This window comes from Zeugodacus cucurbitae, chromosome 6 (genome assembly GCF_028554725.1).
Source record: "Zeugodacus cucurbitae isolate PBARC_wt_2022May chromosome 6, idZeuCucr1.2, whole genome shotgun sequence".
Classification (NCBI taxonomy): Eukaryota; Metazoa; Arthropoda; class Insecta; order Diptera; family Tephritidae; genus Zeugodacus; species Zeugodacus cucurbitae.
The window spans coordinates 64165712-64187312 of record NC_071671.1 but is presented as its reverse complement, the minus strand read 5'-3'; the positions used below and the strand labels follow the sequence as shown (position 1 = coordinate 64187312).

The 21601-nt window shown below is 30.4% G+C and overlaps 1 protein-coding gene across 6 annotated transcripts; it reads left to right on the top strand.

Annotated features, from left to right (window-relative positions):
- The first annotated feature begins 217 nt into the window (after positions 1-217).
- On the top strand, positions 218-21555 carry LOC105209347 (putative inorganic phosphate cotransporter). 6 transcript variants are annotated; one of them, XM_011179717.3, is made up of 5 exons: positions 218-375; positions 2379-2694; positions 19689-19828; positions 20071-21147; positions 21250-21555. In XM_011179717.3, the coding sequence occupies exons 2-5, from the start codon at positions 2598-2600 to the stop codon at positions 21418-21420; spliced, it is 1485 nt and encodes a 494-aa protein (XP_011178019.1). In that variant the 5' UTR covers positions 218-375; positions 2379-2597; the 3' UTR covers positions 21421-21555. The 6 variants fall into 6 exon arrangements, with proteins under 6 accessions (XP_011178019.1, XP_054088910.1, XP_028894299.1 ...); XM_054232935.1 differs by having other exon boundaries at positions 224-292; XM_029038466.2 differs by lacking the exon at positions 218-375 and adding an exon at positions 1789-2122.
- The last annotated feature ends 46 nt before the right edge of the window (positions 21556-21601 follow it).

Sequence of the window (21601 nt, the reverse complement as noted above, 5' to 3'; positions counted from 1 at the left end):
TTTGTATTGGTAATGCCATGCCACTGCCACTGTTGCTGTTACTGTTGCTGTGACTATCTGTTGCTTACGCTTTTATAACTATATAACTACTTATGTCGCTACGTATAGACGTTTGTATGTCTGTCTGTCTGTGTGTGTGTGTGCGTCCGTTTGAGTGTGATTTTCAAGTACCGCCCGATATGCCTGCGGAGCGTAGTAAATTAAATATAAGTATAAATGAAATAGTTATGTTAACGTTTTGCTTAGTTGGCTTGAAATTGTCGCATGGAACACGTCTATATATGGCTTAAACGTAAGAGAAATTAAATACGGAATTAACGCAACGTAATATAACGGCATATATAACATTTAAAACACAACACGTCCGTTAATAAAGTGAGTGTTATGTTGTTGTTTGTTTCTTGGTTTGGTTTAGTTTTGTTTTGTTTTAGTGTTTGGCAGTGAGCAGCGCAGCGCACTTGCTTGTAAGGAAATGTGTTGAAATAAATAATTTATGGACTCTTTGCAAAAATCAAATGAGAATTAAAATGAAAACTGAAAACTGTGCTGTGCAGCAATTAAATTTTGCGTGCGCTGATCTCTTAAACTCACTGTTTAACACGACAGTTAATATTGTAAAAAAAAAATGCTTGCAATAATTATCGCAAAATAATATATTTGAAAAAAGTATTGCAAAAACACTCAAAACTTGTTTTGTCATTAACATTTTCAAACAGTAATAAAAAAAGTATTGTTAAACCATAACAAAGGGACTGATTTGTGTTTATGTAATTTGTGCATTTGCTCTGAAAAGTACTTAAAAATACAGTTGAAGTCTGTAAGCCAGCGTAAATCGTGTTAGTAGCCTCTCCGTTGATGATTAAAATATACTTAATCATAATAATACTTCCTTGTATATTTCTGAAGGCAGTTACAACCGAAGTATTTGTGTGTTTAAATGTTAAAATTTTTATAATGTAAGAGCTCTGATCTGACCTCTGATGACCTTCAAATATAATACTTATAGTAATTTCTTCAGTGTTTCTCAAAATTCACTAATTTCTCTTATGCTAAGTAGTCACAGAACGGTACAAAATCTGCTTAAAAAATTATATTTTCCATTGAAACGGTAAATTTAACCGTTTTAAGTAAATCTTAAAAAAAAAATCCAATTTTTAAATTTTAAAATTCCCGTTATTTTTTGAACAGACCTCCCAATATATTAAAGTGATCTTTCGAGAATTCAAATTTTTTATCAATATAAAAATTATTTAAATTAAAAATTTAATTATTAAATATAGATCATAAAAATCATAAATCGAATAGATAGTTTGATAAAATGTTAGGGTAATGAAACTCAGCGAAAAAAAAAATATTTATTATAGAATTGTAATTAATTGAAGAAGACAAATAGTAAAATTATAAACAAACAAAAATTAATTGTCTATAATAACTGATTAACAACGCAGCGAGTTGAAAGTAGCAACTTCTTATGCTCTCGAAGTCACTCTCTCTACCTCAGCTATATTTAACAAGAGTTGCACTTCATCAAAAAAGTATTCAAGTTCACACATGTGCCGCTGCATGTTGCAGTCACTTTCCAACTATCCAGCGACCGAAATGGTCAACGGAAAGAACAGACAGGTGTGCGCCACAGACGAAACATAAATGAGCACCTTGCCGCTTGATTAAAGCTTGCAAAATGCACCACAAAGAAGCAAACAAATAAACAGCGCGATAACAACAACAAAGAAATTAAACAGAACAAACACAATTAAGTCAAGTAGACAGGTAGACAGACAGCGCTGGTAGACAATACAATTGAGAGCGCGCAAACATAACACAGCGCAACGCCGCACAACAACAACAACAACGATCGTACAGTTGAACAGCTGGTCCGTTGGTGGAGCACAGTGCATCCACTTCGTCGGCGTCAATAAAACGCGTCCGCATTAGAAAGTCGGCCTTGTTGTTTGTTGGCTGGCGCTCGCGCGCTTTTAAAATAACCGTTCATTAAGCAAGCGAATGCAACGCTAAGCGGGCGCAACACGCTCACACACGGCAAACCAAACGAAGCGCAAAGCATACAAAGAATCACACATCGCGCATTTGGAGCGTGCACAAAAGCGGCGAAACAATTAAAGTAGTGATTAAAAATATGTTATATGTTAGTTGTACAAAAACATCAACAAAAACCAAAAAAATAAATAAAAACAAAAACAAATGCTGAAACACAAAAATAATTTAACATTTTAATTGACATTTTGCAAGCGGCGCATAGGCGCATGTGTTTTCCAGTTAATTGAACAGAAAATTTCAATAAAAAAAGTTGAAAAATAATACACAAGTGTCGCCTGAAAGTAATCATATATTTATTGTTATTGTTGTTCTTTTTTTAGTGTAAACGGCGTTAAGTGCACATATACATACATACAAATGCAATAGCAGCAAGAAAGCAAATATTTTACAACAGTTAAATATTTTTTTCACACGAAAAAAAAATATCGTCGAAGTCAGCAATATTTGCAGCGTAGCAAATATTTAAAGCGATATTTCCGTGCCGATTTCAAGCGATTACAGCCAGCAAGCGTGCAACAAAACTAAATAAAGCGCACAAAATGACGGTGAAAAAGATTTGGCCAACAAGCGGCAATGTCAATGTGGACTCAGCAGCAGCGCCCAAGGATGACAACGAAGTGGTCGCAAAGGGTGCATGTGAGTATAGATTCTTTTTATTTTTAAGAATTTATTCGAATATTAAAAAAACACGAAATTGTGGCACTTAAAAGGAAGAAAAATTAGTGTAGTTTGATAATTGAGTGACCTTTCAACTATTTTGAGTGACTTTTGAGTGGTTTGCTATTTAGACTCGGAATTTTTTACCGAAAATTAATATATTTACTTATCGTGGATTAGCTTAGTGTGAGATTGAGATTTATTATGTGAAATTCACTTATATACTTTTAATACTCATCGTATATTACTCATTGAATTTTTAATATACTCAGATTCTCACTCAAAATTAATTTGTTCTATTTCGACTCGAAATTCCATTTATTTATATATAAAACAATACAGATTTTAAATACTCAGTAAGTATTATCCTTGGATTCTCAGTTTTACTCAAAAACACTCAAAATATATTAAAAGTATTGAAAGTAGCGAGTTTCTCTAATATGAAATTATAAACAGTATTATTCCTATATATTTATATGTATATGGGTTTACAACTTTGCTTCCGCCGATAGATGTGTCTAAGGTCAAGCACTGGTCGATTAAATCATTTTATATCGATCTTGGACATGTGTGTCAACATTAACCCAACAAAATATTTGTAGAGATCTGTTTGCATCCCAAACTTATACTCAACTGTCAAAATGTCACTTTTTGAGCCGAATTCTCGACAATTGCGGGAATGTCTCTAGGGTCAAGCACTTGTCGATTAAATCGATTAAATCGTTTTATATCGATCTTGGACATTTGTGTCAACATTAACCCAACAAAATATTTGTAGAGATCTGTTTGCATCCCAAACTTATTCTCAACTGTCAAAATGTCACTTTTTGAGCCGAATTCTCGACATTTGCACAGGAAGGAAAATCACTCATTCAATAAAGAAACTACTCATTGTAGTGCATAGTTCAAACATTTAGTTAATCTAATTTTTGGAATTTTGTTTGTAAATATATATTTATACACAAATAGTCTAACTAAATCTTCACTCAAAATACGTTGCTATCCACTAATTTCTCGGTCATTTCATGGTTATTTTCTTTATGCCGTAATGTTTGTGGGAAAGTGATTTTTAAATGTTAAATAAATAAATACAAAATGGTTGGTCCAAAGTTCATTGTGGCAATATGAGAGTGTAATGTCATTTTGTTGTTATAAAAATTCGATTTTAATTTAATTTGCTTTTAATAGCCGTTATTAAACAGATATAATTTATAACTGCTGATATTTCTAAAAATATATTTAAACTGTAATTACACGTTATGTGGGGTTTTAAAACAACTTACTAAAATAAATGATGCAATTAAAAGAAATAACAATAAAAAATTCAAGTGTATCTTGAAAAAATAATACTAAAAGAGACTTAATGTGACTTTAAGGAATTTTTAGATTATTAAATAAAAAAATATTTATAAACAAAACAAGATTTATAAATATTAAAAAATAAAATTTAAAAAAAATAAATTAAAAAATATTTATAAATATCAAAATTATTTTTATAAATATTTTTTTAGTATAAATATAAAAATATTTTATAAAAAAAAATTTTTAAAATAATCGCGCTTTTGCAATGGAAAATTTCGTAATATGACAAATACTTAATTTATTGCATTGCTTTCAAAAATATTAAATTTGCTCGGCTAAGTTGTTATTACAATTATTTTGCATCTATATTTTGGTATATATAGTAAATATTTGTGTGCAACGCTATATATAACGGTTGTAATAATGACTGTCGTGTATACTAAGCTAAGTGTTTTTAGTTTTATTGCATTTCACATGTTTATTTTAAAAATTTTTTAAGTTTAAATGACTTCTCATTTAATTTTGAAAAAAGTGCAAACTTGTGTTTGCTTTTAGTTAGTTTTACTGTGTCGAAATTGTTATTGAATGTGAGTTGCAGTTGGAAGAGAGAAAAAAGGTCGGTGAAAAAATGGCAAGGGAACACTTGACTTATATAAATATATTAAATATTTATTGGAAAAAAGTGACTTATGATACCAGTATTGCTGTAAAAAATTATTGTAGAAAAAAAATTAATTTAAATCAGACATTAAAAAATGTATCAGTGGTGAAGTGGTGAACACAAAAAATAATGTTTCTCGGAAGCAACTAATTTTATCTAAAATAATTCTACTTTATTCTATATATCCCTAACATTACATCTATTAACTTAACAGCGATATGTTAATTAACAGCAACAGTTTTTACCAGAGAACTGTAAGAAGAGTTACGAAAATTAATTCTAACATCAATAATTTAAATTTTTCTGCTTTAACGAGTTACTATAATACTAAAAAATTGTCATAGTTTACTACTTTTTTTTTTCAAAACATTTTTCAAAATTTTTTTTTTTCCATTTCAACTCATTTCCCATTACACGAAAACCACCCAATAGCCACTGCGTACGCAACTACTTACTCAGACTGCGGCTGCGTAGTAATATGTAAATTCGCACACTTGTTGTTGTGAAAATAGACGCTTAGTAACAGTTATTAAAAAAAAAATCAGTCAAAATCAAAATAATAATAATAATAATAATTGGCAAACTCGTACAGGTATTACATGACCTGGAAAAACGCTTTTGTACTTGGCCTGGAAAATTGTCAAATTAAAGTGTGTTGCTGTTGCTGGCGCCTTCGTGAGCCACTTTTCAAGCCTACATAGTCGTATATTTGGTATATATTAAGAGCGCATTAGCCACTGCATATAAAATAGTTTATTTATGCACTCTTTTTTGTTGCTAAAGTGTGTATCTATCTAGCTGCCAAGTGGAGTATGGTGGCGCGCATAAAAATCTTATAAAATATGCAAGCATATTTTTTCTGCTAATTGATAGCTGCCGCTGAGCGGTGATAGTGACGATGGCACTAGTTACCAGTTACTGGCATGGATTCAAATACATATATACATATGTCTGCTTGTATATATGCATATTGATGTTGGTGATTCCCTCGATTTTGTGAATGGCTTAAAAGCGTGTATGCAAATTGTCTACAAATCGCCAATTCGGCCAAAGACAAGATTTTTTTGTTTTGCATTTTTTGTATTTTGGATTGATTGTTTTCAATTTTTTGTTTTTATGCATTTATAGTAAGTTGAAAATTTTACATTTTGTTTTGCAATCAGCAGAAAATAAAAGTTGTCCAGATTCTTTGCACATAATTTAAGGAAAACCCAACCCTCCGTATGTAACGGAAATGTTGTTTTAGACAGGTTTTAGCGTATACACATATCCAAGTAGATTGTCTTACGGGCAAACTAGCAAATATTTCACAATCCAAATCGATACATATTTATGAGCAAACAGTGGCAGGAAGCAGTTAATTAATACATAGTCTGAATGTCTAGTTAGTTGAACTGTTCTATTTGCGCAGTCAGTGGCTTGATTTGAATATGTTTTGATAGAGAGAGTGTAAACAAATATAATAAAAAACTATAAAAATAAGTTCAACCTTTTTTTAATAACTAGATATATGACTTTTTGAAAGTAATAAACTTTTGATTTTTATAGGGTGCTTCATTTGTTGATAGAACGTCAAACAAGTGGAATAAAAAATCATAAATTTTAGAGAAATTTAAAAATTATTGTAATTCCGCTAATCCCTTTAGGTATAGAAATATAGAATAATGTAAAAACAACTTAGATCCGCTTCGAGACTCGTAGTCTTGCTTTTCAGCTTTAAATAAAGTTTTAAAATTTTCCGAGTTTAAATTTTTTTTAGCTTAATATGAAAAAATATATTGAGTTTATTTCATCAATCTGTATTATTTTGAAAAACTTTTTCGAGACTGGAAATATTTGAAGCTTAAACAACAAAAAAATGCGTGTTTTTAATTAATTATGAATAGCTTCGGCTCATCTTCATCATTTTCTGTTATTCCGAATATATTATTCGAGACTCTATCTTAAATATATTATCTTAAAGTCAATTTAAAATAATATTGACTTTTTAGAACAACTTATTCGAGACTCGTTATCTTTTTGAGGCTTATAATTAAAAATGCTTACTTCTACTTAAACTAACGAGAAAAATTGGTAATTTTCTGAACAAATTGTTCAAGACTCGAGTTTTTATTTGAGTTTAAAAAATATTTTGATGTCAAAGACTTCAAATTACGATAAAAAAGAGTTAAGCGTTAAAAGATATGCACAAAAATCGAATATAAGTCAAAATATCTAACTTAACTAAATTCGACTTGAGCTATTTCCACATTTAATCCCACAATTCATAATAAAAAAACATATTTTTGTCAACTCAAATGACTAAGCAATAACCAAAAATACTACTTTTTGCCCAAAATAGACCAAATATAGAGCAAATATTTGCTTAAAAAATCAAAACGTAGACTAGCTTTAGACACCAATTATCAAGTCAAATATTCCAAAGAGGTTTTCACCTACAAACACGTTTTCCACATAGACATATTCCCCGTCCAATTCACAACTTTTCTATATCTAACAGCGCGCACGAAAAATGAATGAAAAAATAGAATTACAAAAAAAAAAAATTGTCTTTGATGGATGTCTGTATTTAGAGATAAGATTTATGTATACACGCTATTTACGCTAGCTATTAGCTTATCAACTATCCAATATGCATTAGATAAAGTACACCACGACAAAGCCATCAAAAAGTGAAGGAAACATCAGTTTTGGTGACAGCAGGTGTTAATTGATGGCCACCGATGTGGCTAACCGAAAATAGATAAGAGACCCAAAATGAGAATTTCGTATTTTTGGTAATGCAAATATTTATTTATTTGTTGTTTGTTTGTATGCATATGCGATTGAAATTCGGCGCACATTCATGATTGGTTTGGTGTTGGTAGCAAAATGGAGGAGTTATAAAAATAGTCGAGTGTATTATATGAACGCATAAATAATATAAAAGTTAAACAAGTGTGCATAATATAAAAGAATGTTAATGGTGAATGGATTTGGAAAAAAAAAATAAATTAATGAAAATAAATAATTTTCAAGTACGAAAAAATAGTAGAATACTAAAAGCAGTTCAACAAACTTCGGTGCAATATTTCATTGAATAAATTTTATTTGCTTGAATTTCCTATGCCCTCTGCAAACTTTTTTCTGAGTACACAAAATAAAATTTAAACTAATTTAACAAAACAAAAATTTAGTTTTAAAAATTTATCCTTGAAAAATTGTTAATTTTTGTCTGACAATAGCTTATTTCGTAACGAATTTTACGAAAAAAAATCCAGTTATAAATTTATGAAATTGCTTTCGTCTGGTACAATGGGGAAGCCCCTGCACATCTTTCGCAAGTCATTGCAGACATTTCTACAACAAGCTATTAGCCAAAAAAGTAACAAAAAATTAATATTTTTGCAATGGAAAATTTTTAGAGGCAACAATTTGTGATAATTAAATTCGTGTTTGAGTTTTAGTTTAGCGTAAAGAAATATCAAATATTTTTGCTATCCAAAAAAAAAATTAAAAAACAAAAACAATGAAAACTCGCATACAAATGTCAGTAACATTTAACACTGTTATTAACAGTGCAGAATAGAAACAATGTAAGTAAATGCAGATGAACACGCATATTAATATAATAGAGTATATTAGTGTATAGAGATATAAATCCACCGCCTAGTACTCACAAATTTATGGTTAACAAATATTTTATGAGATCACTTTTACTGTCAGTCTGTGAAGATTTATCACTGTTAATTAGTGGCTGTAATTCATCATGCCTATGTAAGCAGTAAATGTCAATATTAACATGAGATACTTGTCAACAGAATATGTCAGCAGGTGTAATATGTTGGAGTTTACATAGAAATTTACATACATATGTACATATATGTATACAAATTTATTGGTTTATCTGTTGTCCTACAGGTGGTCCTTATCGCTGTGACAACTTTGCTGTTGTTCTTTACATTTTATCTGCTTGGAATGTGTATTAAAAGATAGTAAATATTCAATATATATTATTTTCTTTTCAAACACGTGTCTGATAATATATAACAGGGAAAAATATATACATATATCTCTTCTGCGTAGCTGTGTAATTTTTACGCAACTCAAAACCAAAAGCAAAAATATATAGCTTCAATATTGAGTATTGGAAAAACAACAACAAATTTAAATATATCAACTTGTTTTACTTTTTTCTTCTTTTTTACTTTTTAAAATTGCTATTTTTCATATTTTGATTTTTTAGCAAACATTTTCAAATAGGTGGCAACTCCATAATTTTTTTTTACTCCGAAATATTCCAGTAATTGGGAAAAATCAAAAAATAAGATGAACTTAATTTTAGTGATGGTGACGGAATTTCGTTACGTAACGCAATTTCGTTGCAGTCGAACAATTTCACCTGTGTTCTCAGTTTTTAGTTGTTCAGTTTCTCTTATATTTTTTGGTAAATTTTTATTATTTTTTCTCATTATTTTTTACTTTAAATTTGGAATTGTTTCCATATTTTGATTTACTCAGAACTGTTCAAGTATTCTGAAAGAATTTAAAAAATGGTAAAAAGTTAAGTTCCGTGATCGTGACGAAATTTCGTTGCGTAACACAATTTCGTTGCATTTTTTTTAATTTTTGTTTATTTTTCTATAATTATTCACTTCTTCCATAAATAAATATTTGCGAATGTAGAAGGGTTAACGAAACTTAACTTAGCACAAAAAAGAGCTTCATATGCAAATACATCCAACTAAATGGCCATTTAAGCATATTTTTAAAGCAAGTAGCAATTTATTGCCCATAAAAGTGTATACAATCATTTAATTTGCATTAACTTATATTAAATATTGCACAGTAAAATACGAAACAGAAAAAAAATTAAAAAATTTGTATCTGCATTAAGGTCAATATTTCATCTTATATCAATTTTATACAATTTACTACTTTTTAGTTGCTTTATACAAAACGAAATGCGTACTAAATCATGTTAGATAGTATGTATATACATTCAACTGTATATGAACCCATGAGTTTAAATACATACAAACATATATGCGAAAGTGTTTAATAATGTATCCACTTCTCGTCTCAAGTGGTCGTCATGAGTTTCATCGAACGAATTGGTAATTTATGCCGAAGGTTAATATTTGGCGCCATACTTCTATCATATGTATATGTAACTCTACATATATTAAGTCAATATTAGTGCGCATATTACATTATATTTATGCTCGATATACATATATATAGACAACTATATAGTTAGAATGACTTATATAACTATGACTTTGTTGTGCATATATTAAATGCGAGATAATTCCTAAACAAAAATCGACCGACTATTGACACTGAAATTGTTTGTGTGCAAAAGAAATATTGAGAGTCAGCGCTTGATTGACGCTTCCTGTGTTGATATTAGTTAAGTTGGAGCACATAAATCAGATGATCGTGATTGAAAAAATGTGCTAAAGCGAGCGTAATAATGGCGCTTAACTATGCTTTTTCTAACAATGTTTAAAATTCCGTGTGTTTAATATGCATTACGGTAACTTTTTTATAATTTTTTTTTATGGAAAACAAACAATGAATTGTAATTTTGCTTATTAGCACAGTATGAGGCGAAAGTATGGTGACATTTTTTTTTAATGATTTTTTTCAGCACAATTCTACAATCCAATCCATACTTACTACCTTCACTTCACTCATTAAAATTAAACAATTTTTTTATGTGCGCTTGCCCTAACACAACAACAACAACAAAAAATACAACAAATATGCATGCAACACCTGCGCACAATCACTTTGTTCGATCGACTGCTCGCTAGCGGTAACAGCATGTCAAAACGTACGAACGAAGGGAGTGTGCTGCTAACTGTTTATAATGATTTGCCATAAAAATATGCGCATTCATATGCATTTTTTCACATAATTACATTTGCGTTCAATGATTCGCTACAGCGCAAGAGCGCGCACACGCTGAGGTGTGAACGGCTGCAGTGCATATTTCCTATACTCTCGTCAACTAGCTGTGGCAGCAATTACGCTTGGTTGCAGTGTTGCTGTAATTTGTTGTTGTAATGTGTGGGTTTATTAAAATTATTTTATTTTAATTTTTTTTGCTCTTATTTACTGTGCAAATCAGCTGTGCGCAAACACATGTTTACTGTGAAAATCTTGATTATTGACTATGAGCTTTTTGAGAGCGAGCTTTTGGCTAACAGTAGCGCGAAGCAACAGTTGAAATGTTGTTTCTGCTTACATTGCGGACTGAGAGCTTTCACTTGAGAGCTTTTAAGTTCAATTTTTAACGGACTGAAATTTAAAAAATAGCGTTGCCACACTTTTATATGTTGCTTTTGTAATTTAAAGTGATAGACTCTAATATTTTGGTATTCTATAGTATTTCGTTAGTTTGAAGTCAATTAAGAAACGATCATATTACTATTTTACTCAAATTAAAACAGTATTAGGTAGATTAAAATTAAAAATAATAATAATCAGAGAAATATATATTCTATCTTCTTAGCAGCTTGGGTATAGAGAAAAATTCGCTTCATATTTCTTTTGAATAGAAATATTTATTGCTTTATCTCATGTAAAAAAGCTCAGTAGGATAAAGCTTTACACTTCTAATGAAGCGATAACTTTATTGAAACAATAAGTCTCGGATGTTTTAATAAACAAGTTTAAATTTTCATAGAACTTTTATTGGAATGAATTCTACAGTCTTTATTATTCACTAAAATTAAAAAAAAGAATAATAATTTAAAAAATAATTTAAAACAAAATATTATATGCCTAAGTTTTTTCTTTAAATCATTAATTTTCTAATCTTCACAAAATTTTCCTCACACATCAATGTTTTTACTTATATTATCATTTGTAGAAATAAATATAAATAGTCTTACGGCCGCTCCCTCTAAATTGTGTGGCTTGGGTGGACAATAAAAATTGATAAGCCGAATTTTGATAAGGAAATTATATTCAAATTAAATGAAACCGAATTTTACTGCTTACCCACTTAAGCGCAGAGTAAATGCGAAAACTTTCCGACAAAGTCAAAGTCAAACATAATTGTCGTCTAATATTTATATTTTGTTTTGTATCAACGCACACAATCAGCGATGTTGAAAAAAATTACCTATCTAAATATAGCAAATTCTGCTTTTATGACAATAAAATAATGAAATATTGTGATAATTTGTACAGTTAAAATGAGCCTTTAGTTAAAATGCTAGATAATAAAATTATTTTTTAAACGCGTGTTTGTAATGAGCAAAAAATTATTAGAAATAAAAAACAATTAATTCATAGCAGGCAAAGTCGATTTAATTTTTGCCTGAAAAAAGATGCGACAAATGCTTACAAATAATATCTTTTTTTTTTTTTTGTTTAATAGATCTGTATATATAATCACTTTCTCGCACATTGTGTGTGGGCATAATGCAGTCGTTTGAAATAATTTTTATGTCGCCTGGACCCCGGTGTCAGGTGTTATGCCGGTATGGTCTGGCTTTCTCGTGCCATATCAGTGTAGAAGTCAAAGCATTGACTTTAACAAAATTAATTTTGCGTGCTATTTGAGTGTGAATTTGTCAGCCGTCTGCTGCCAGATTTTGAAATATACACGAAAAAGTAACAACAAAAGTAATTGCTAGAACTCAGTTTGATTGTGCGCGACTAGAAATTTTGATAAGCTTGACTTTCGGAGGGCAGTTCAGTGCGCAGTAAAAGCGTGGCATGGCGAGAAACACACACAAGCAAATGTGTATATACCACTGATCGTATATTGTATATGCAATTAAAATTTTATTGAAACATTTGCTTTTTATAATAAATGTGTTTTAATGTTTTTTGATTTATTTTGAAATTTGGTTCAATGATGTTGATTTATGAAATAAATATATTTAATTTTTGTATAAAAAAAATTAATTCGATTTAATGAGAGTTTAAAACATATTTTTTTGCTTGGCACAAGCCAAATTTAAAATAAAAAATATTTTTATAAAAATCGATGTTCATGAGGGGAGAAATTATGCCAAGATTAATTTATTATTTTACTGAACTGAAAAAAACCAAAATTGGCTTGTTTAAAATTTACACATTTTTTTTTTAATTTAATTAAGCTAAAATTGAGAGTATAAGCTAAAAATATGACCTTCATGCTATATACTCACAACTCAGCCTGCTTATATGCTTATGGAGTGTATGTGCAACATGGCGTATAAGCAACTTTTGCTAGCATTAATATTTTTCTCATAAATATTTGCGATTATTCGCTCTAATGCTTCCACATTACATCGACTTTAGTTATATATACTCATTAATGTTAATAGCAATATAATAGCAAACTGCACTAAAACTCTTCTAACTCAGTTCCTTTAGAAGAGTTAATACGGAGTGTTAAATGCTGTTAAAACTGTAGTAAATTTATTAACTGCTAAAGTACTAAATTTTTGCAATGCATAATAGGCATTTTAGGCGTTTTTAGTTGTTTAGAACTTACTATGGGTTTAAAATTCTAGTCTACTGAAGTACACAAAACCACTTGGCGCACTCCAGACAATATTTCAGTTAATCGCGAAAAATTCCAAAGTATATACGTTCGTGTTTTCAATTGCATTTCATAATTAATTGTAAGTGTTTATTAATCATTTCAGTATAGTTTTTTATACAAGCGGAAAGCCCTAATTAATCTGCTTCTTAGGCAAGTCGTCAACCTTGCTGCACCGTCAAGCTTTAACGTGGCAACTGATTTCTTACGGAAGAATCATACGCTGCTTAATTACATGCATGCGCTTTACAAACATATATGTATATATGAAACTGAAGCGCATAATGCGCATTAAATCACTGGTGATGCCTGAGCTGATAACAAACACATATATAATACAAGAGCTTATCACACATGAATGCCTCCTCCTACAATAGCGGCATGTAAAAATAAATAGGAAAAATCAAAAATACTGTCAAACCAACATTCTCAGATACATACAAAAGCTATATATAGTATATTTATATTTACTATACTCATAATATCACATACACACCTATATATATACGTATACATGTATAGCCAGCGTTCAATGTTCAGTTCATCAAGTGCACATACTAATTAATTGCTCTAATGGCGTCTGAGAAATTTTGTTGACCGATGTTATCAGCTTACAATTGAACTAATACTTACAATGTAATTAATAAGTAAGCAAGTAGTTGATCGGTTTAAAACGAAATTGCTAGCTGTATAGCATATTATTCAATATAGATCACTTACATATATATAGTTATATATTATATATGCATACATAAGTAGCGTTCAATAAACCTCAACTAAGTATATATATAAATATTGTTCAATTGACTGAATGTTAGTGTGATTGATTGACTGCCGCACTTTATACATTTTTGTTGTAACTAAAAGAAGGGTGTGTCTCTTTCATTCACCGCGCACACCACCAACACATACATATTTATTTATGTGTATATAAAATATTAATGGGCTTGTCACTGACTTATAAATATTAAATATATCAAGCTTGTATTTATTTGTATAAATTGATAATCTTTATGGAATATGTACATGTATTTATATACTACTATGTGGAAAAATTGCATGTAGTACCATTCGGGTTAGTAGTGGTCCATTGTGAATTCATACGAGTCATTAGTTATATGATACATCTCTGAATAAATGTTTGAAAACAGCTTGAGACAGCTGAATTAATGCTTAAGTACTAAAAGAAGTCCAGACAAATGGCAAATATATTGGTGTTGAGTGACAGATGTCACTGCTGATGAACTTTCTGGTCATTGCTGACTACTGGAAATTAAAAATATTTAAAAATTATTTATATTGATTATGCATGATTTCCAGTGTTCTATATGAACCTCAAAAATATAATTCACTCAAACAGTTTTGCTATAGCAGAATAGCACCACTCCGTTTTGGACCAGTTCCATTGTAAAGCAACTGCAATTTGTCTAACCATAGACAAGTGGCACAACCCAAAATGGGCTGGTAAACGCCGCGACCACAACGCGATACACTTTATTAGATTGACGGTCGCTGATAATGTAAATGTACTACATACTGATAAGATGAACGCTACCAGCGCCCAGCAAACTGATCGAAACGGTGAACTGGAGCAAGAGCAGACATATAAACATATAGATGAACATACATACAACTAGCATGCGGTAGGAAAATACCTACATCCAGTGCTATGTGTGTGTATGCTTACACTTGTTGTAGAATAGTTAGCTGCACGGCAGATACTATTATTTAGGCGCTAAAACAAATGTGACACGCGTGTCACAGCTATCGCGCTCACATTGTTGTATTGTTTATTTTTCTACTTTTGTTTTTATTACGTTCTTCCAACTGCCGGATTGTGTATGACTGTCTGCGTTCGTATCAATATGCAGAGGCGCGCTTTAAAGCGCCAGTCAGTCATTTCATCAAAATATTGACAGATACCAGTGTGTTTCAGACATACAACAATCAGCATTAGACGGATAGAGATAGCACTTAACTTGAGATTAAACTAGACAATAAAAACAACGCATTAATGGCCACACACACACACTCATATATGCAGTGCAAATACATTATTGATAGTGCATATACAATGTTTTAACTGCGGTTTGGCTTTTGACACCGCGCCGCGCGCTATGGCGGCTCAGACACTTGGCGCTGGCGGGTGTTCTTAACTTACTTACTTTATCGGGAATCAATCACAGTGATCAGTTCGAGTGCAGGTCTTGTGCGGTTTGGTTGTTCAGTAAATGCATTAAATTAAATAAAAAATTGAAAAATATTGCTTCCGACAAGACAGTGCTTTCGTGATTATTACAAAAGAGCGTATAAATTTAAGAAATATATATTTTTTACAAATAAACATACAAAATGGTAAAAAATCGCCGATTCGATGGCACAGGTACGAAATGTATTTGGGTTTATAGTATGTGTAGTCATTAACTGAATATTAATATTACTTATAGGGTATAATGAAAGTGGTATCCTTATTTTGAGGTTAATTTTTTTTTTTATAAAGTTTATAAAAAATATATATTCAATGAAATAACAAAAAAAAAAAAATAATAAAAATAAAAAATTAAAATAAAATGTGTCAATTAATTTTTTTTAGAAATAATTTACAAATATAAACAAGCAAAAATTAATTTAATGAAAAATTCAGTAAGTCATAAAAAATGGAATATTAGTAACAACAACAACAATAACAATACTATGCAATAATAACAATAATAGTAAATATAAGCTTAACAATAACAATGCTAGTACTAACAATAAAAACAACAACAAACAAATCATTATTTGTATCTATAATTAATTAACATTTTAAATTTAATACGAAAAATTAGTTAAAAGCAGAAGAAAATATAGTTTCTGACAAGAAAGAAAAACGCCATAATAAATATATTTTTAATAAAATAAATAAATGTTTTTTAATAAAAAAAAATTACAAAAAATTCTAAAATAATTCAAAATTTAACACATTAAAAAAATATAATAAAAATTTATTAAAAATAAATATTATTTTTTTCTTAAATTCCGTCTAATTATAAATTGATAAAAATTAAAAAAAAATTAATTTTTAGAAAATTATTATTATATAGTAATTAAAAATCTAGAATACATATGTATACAAAATCAGAAATTAGCTTACAAAAACTCTTAAGATAATAATAATTGCATCTAAATATGTGAAATTAAAAATATAGAAAATATAATACAATTTCAATACTAATATGAGAATGAAAATTATTACAAATATAGTTTAAATATAATAAATTTTTCAAAAAGATAAAATATTAAATATTTTCCAATAATTTATATTCTTTAAAAGATAAAAAGATTTAAAAGATTTAAAAGTTAAATAGTTAATATAATAATATTTATTTTTTTTTTCATTTTTAACATTTAAATTTATTTAGTAATTTTCATTCTTCACCGAATCGATTAATATTTACTTTAAATTCAAAAAAAAAAATTATATTAAAATTGTATATAAAATTTGTTTACAAGACAAATAAAGTTGTATTTGTTGCTTTTACGGTATTTTCAATTATTAACTTACAGAGAGCCAGTATTAACATGAAACTATATAATTATATGCCACTGCAATTAACACCCGAACAAAATTTTTAATTGCTATTACAGTTATTCAGATAGTATTAATTAATTTTCAACGCTTCTACAAAAGTGCTCCACATAATAACCAATCAATTGCCAATAATAATTTTGCTTCTACTCAGAGCTATATCATCTTAAAACGTTATAGAAGTGTAAACAATAACAATAACAATCTGCATCTGTGCGTTACTTATTTGCATAACTGTTTATACATATGTACAGTTGAACTTCCCTAACTCCAATCTCCATAAACCACAAACAAGCTTCGAGTTAGAGAGACTTCCGAGTTATTGAAGGAAATTTGTCTGAAATTGGACTTCTATTGGCAATTCAAGAGTTCGAGTTATGGAAGTTCAACTGTATGTATGTTTGTGTGTTACTGAACTTTTATTTTTAATACCGGAATTATAATTTTTATAAACTAATATCATACATCGTTCATGTGCGATCAACTGAATGCACATGCTTGTTTTAGGTTAAAACAACAATTAGGTACATACATTCTTATGCACTCATAGATCAAACAATCGTTAAATTTGAGTGCAATTAATTGACGGAAATGTTCGATAATGCAACGTAAGATAAAACATACCTGACGATAAGCGTTTCAAAGGGCTGAACATGCTGCTATTGACAGCGAGCAAATATTTGTCATAAGCCACACTAAGCGCATTTCACTTTTCCTCTATTAAGATAAATGCGCAAGTAATACGCCGATAATCATTGCACTCGAAATGAGTTTAATTCACGTTAATAAATTCTTAATTGTTGCGCAATGGAAAAACGTACTTTAAAATTTAGTTGAAATTCTTGTAAACAAGTTTAGAAATTTTGTAAACACAACTTTTTCCAAGGAAAAAAACTACTTTTTTAAACTGCATTGCTCACTTCAGCGTAAATATTATTGCACACTTTTGATTTCCAATAAATTAAAGGCTTCAAGCGCAAGCAAGGTCGTTGCTCGGTCAACAGAACGCTTACGTCGCATTTGATTATTTTATAAGAATCATATCATGTTTTCATAATAATTATTAATTTCTAATATGTATGTTATTAGTATATATGTATGTACATATGCAAACCTAGAAGCAAGCATAAACCTAACCGCAACAATTTGACGAAATTTGATAATATATATAATTTTGTTGTTTTTGTTGAAAACGTAAATAAAATACTTAGTAAGCAGTATGAAGCTTGATAAAGATTTAGGTCTTTCGTAATTGTGGTCGAGTGCTGTTTACTACAACGCTATTACGCATACTCTTCCGGAAAAGAATATATACTGTATCGTGGTTTTGTTGACAAACAATTTTCATCTGTCAACATCAACAAAAACAAAGTTTTACAATTGCATTCAAAACAAGCGAATATGAAGTGGTATAACCGTTTACTACACTGTCGCTATTCGTTTATGTCAGTCTCCTAATTTATACCAATTGTTGTTCGATTCGTTTTTCTTTATTTGTATCGCAGAGAGCAAGCAGTAAAGTATTAAAATTTATGCTACGAACTTCTTAGATCTCAACATTTTTATCGACATTCAACCAAATTTTTTTTTTAATTTCTGTATAATATTAATTACCCATGGAAATGGAACTGAAACAACTGTTCTAAAAGATTAAACTGAATATAATATATTCTATATAATATATTATATAGAGCAATTTAAATTTTCTTTCGTAAGGCATTAAACTGTTAATTAATATATTTTCTAGGGCGTCACTTCAGAGCAACGTTTTTCTGGCACTATAATATGCCTTAACTGATTACTTGACATATGTTCTATATACCAATATAGGCATCTACATCTTGTATTTGTAATTAAAAACTAATTTATTACTTAATTAAAAATAAAGGTAGGCTCAATTGTGGGTGTGTTGTGAATATTTGAATATTAAGCTTCTAAAATAATGTAGCTTGTGATCTAATTTGCAATAAAAGAGCACCAGAAACACAATTCTATAGTCATCAAATATCATTATTTTACCCACTTGTTATGTAATTCTCACCCGGTTCATAAAAAAAAAATAAGTTAAGCCTAACTCATTAATCTAATATGAATATACTTTTGGGTCTGCCCATAACATTATAATTATATATATATATACTAAAGTATATACATAGTATTATTCTCGAATCAACTTTATTGTACGTAGTGAAAAATTTGCCAAGACTTCGTTTTCATGTTCAAAAATTAAAAGCTCCCATTAAAAAGTATCTCTAAATGATATTATTGAGTTGATGTTTTAAAATTGTTTAATTGGACATAAGCTACTTTACAAAACAGATATATAAATATATACGAACGAACAACCGGCAATTCATAATCAGGTCAAAGTCCTTGATGTACCCTCTTATTTTTGGTATATGGCCTCAAGCTATATTTACTATTTATTGCACATTTTATAAATACTTTTTATTTCTTAGTCAATGGAAGATTTCCACAGTCACTGCTTTAAATCTCCTTCAAATACTATAAATAGCAAGGCAGTTAAAGAGATGCAGCTCTTTTTTGTATTTACATACATTTTCATATACAAATACTTGTTATCAGTTCATTTATATTATCAAACGACGGTGTGTGTGAAGAGAAGTTGAGGTTTTAAAACAAATTTAAAAAAAAAATTCTGATTATATACACTTTGTTACGAAATTCAGCGTTGACTTGAAAATAACACAGCCAAAGGTACAAAGTCTGCGAAAGTAGAGATGGCATTGAACTGGTAAATATATACAGATCGTATGTGGCGGTTTACAAAATAGAACCTTTCTTACTGAGTGGAATTTCTTTAGTTTAGTTTACAAACATTATTTTATTTTTGTTATTATATTTTTCATGCTAATAATATTCAAACTAATATCAATTTTTTACCTTTCTTGCAGGTTGCATGGGCTTTGGCATACGCCATTTTCAAGCATTCCTCATCTTCCTTGGTCTATCTGTCGCCTATTCGTTGCGTGTCAATCTGTCAGTCGCCATTGTTGCTATGACTGATAAGGACGCGGCAAATCCAGATTTCGATGTAAGTATACCAGATACGACACTAGAGAGAATACAGAAGTTGCGCTGATCGATTTAACATTAGTATTATTTAATACAAGTTTTAATGACGTCATATTAGCGGTGTAGTTGACAGCTTTCTGTTGATAATTCTGACAGCTACAACAACAATTTAAAAAATTTGCTTTGCACCTTCTTATAGCTTCTCTTGCCATACATTTACTTATTAAAATATATATATTTAAACATTCCATTCTTTTTCAGGAATTCTCTTGGAACGAGAAGACGAAATCGCTTTTGCTCAGCAGTTTTTTCTGGGGTTACATTTGCACGCAGGTGCCCGGCGGTGCTTTGGCGCGTAAATTTGGCGGTAAGACGACACTACTCTGCGGTGTACTCATCTGTTCCATATTGGCCATACTGACACCCATTTTTGCGAAAATCGGCGATTGGCAGTTGGTGTGCGCGCTGCGTGTCGCACAAGGTCTATGTCAGGGTATGATCTTCCCCTCAACGCATACATTGCTCTCGCATTGGTCACCCCTTGAGGATCGTGCCAACTTCGCCACCTACTGTTATTCGGGCTCACAATTCGGTACCGTTGTTATGATGGCAACTAGCGGTGTGATCGCTTCATCGGCATTAGGTTGGCCTAGCATTTTCTATTTGTCTGGAGGTATTGGTGTCGTATGGGCCATTGTCTGGTTCATATGGGGTGCCAGTACGCCGGCACAGTCGAAATTGATTTCACCGGAAGAGAAGAAATTCATTGAACAATCGATTGGCGTTGAAGCTGGTGATGAGCATCATGCACCCACACGTACACCATGGGTGAAAATGTTCACCACGCCCGCTTTCTTGGTATTGATTTTGACACATTGCACAAATAATTGGGGCTTCTGGACGCTGCTCACTGAAATTCCCACATATATGAAAAATGTTTTCGGCATGGACATCAAGTCGAATGCGCTACTCTCTGCTCTACCCTATTTCGCTATGTTCCTCATGTGTTTCGTCTTCTCGGGCATCTCGTCGATAATGAACAGGAAACAATGCATACCTTTGTCCGTAAGCAGAAAACTCTTCAATTCGATTGGTCATTGGATACCAGTGGCATCGCTAATTGCTTTGGGTTATGTCAGCGCGGAAGGTGCTACGATAGCCATTGTGCTGCTCACCGTAACAGTTGGTGTCAATGCCGCACCCTATTTGGGCTTCCAGGTTAATCACATTGACTTGTCGCCAAACTTTGCCGGTATTCTGATGGGTATCACCAATTGTGCGGCGAATATTATGAGTATTATAGCGCCACTGATTGTTGGCTTCATCGTCACCGATGAGGTAAATATATTTATTCAACGATTATTATTATTTAAATATTATTAAATGCATATATAAAACATTATATTCAAATATATATATATATATCTTTTGTCATTGTAGCATGATCCAAATCAATGGCGCATCATTTTCTTCATTGCCGCCGGTTTCTATTTCGTCGGCAATTTGCTATTCATTATCTTTGGTAGCACCGATGTGCAATCATGGAATGACCCACAACCAAAGCCTTCACCGGAGAAACGCAATTCTACCCAACTTGAATCACAGCATTAGACACGTAGGCGCTCTGTACAGTAGTGTAGTTTTGCCTCCGTTTTTTTATTTCAATTTTTGTTTGTTTATTGTTCGTATCAATATGATACATTGTTATCGCTTGTCTGCATTTGTCTGTGTATAATTTAAGTTGTTGACTTTATAGCAAATACTTGATAAACGTAGCGTTTAAATATCAAAA

Coding starts and splice junctions, on each gene's coding strand:
- LOC105209347 (XM_011179717.3), top strand. CDS start 2,598: ATGACGGTGAAAAAGATTTGGCCAACAAGCGGCAATGTCAATGTGGAC. Junction 2,695..19,688: donor AGTGGTCGCAAAGGGTGCAT/GTGAGTATAGAT, acceptor CCTTTCTTGCAG/GTTGCATGGGCTTTGGCATA. Junction 21,148..21,249: donor GCTTCATCGTCACCGATGAG/GTAAATATATTT, acceptor TTGTCATTGTAG/CATGATCCAAATCAATGGCG.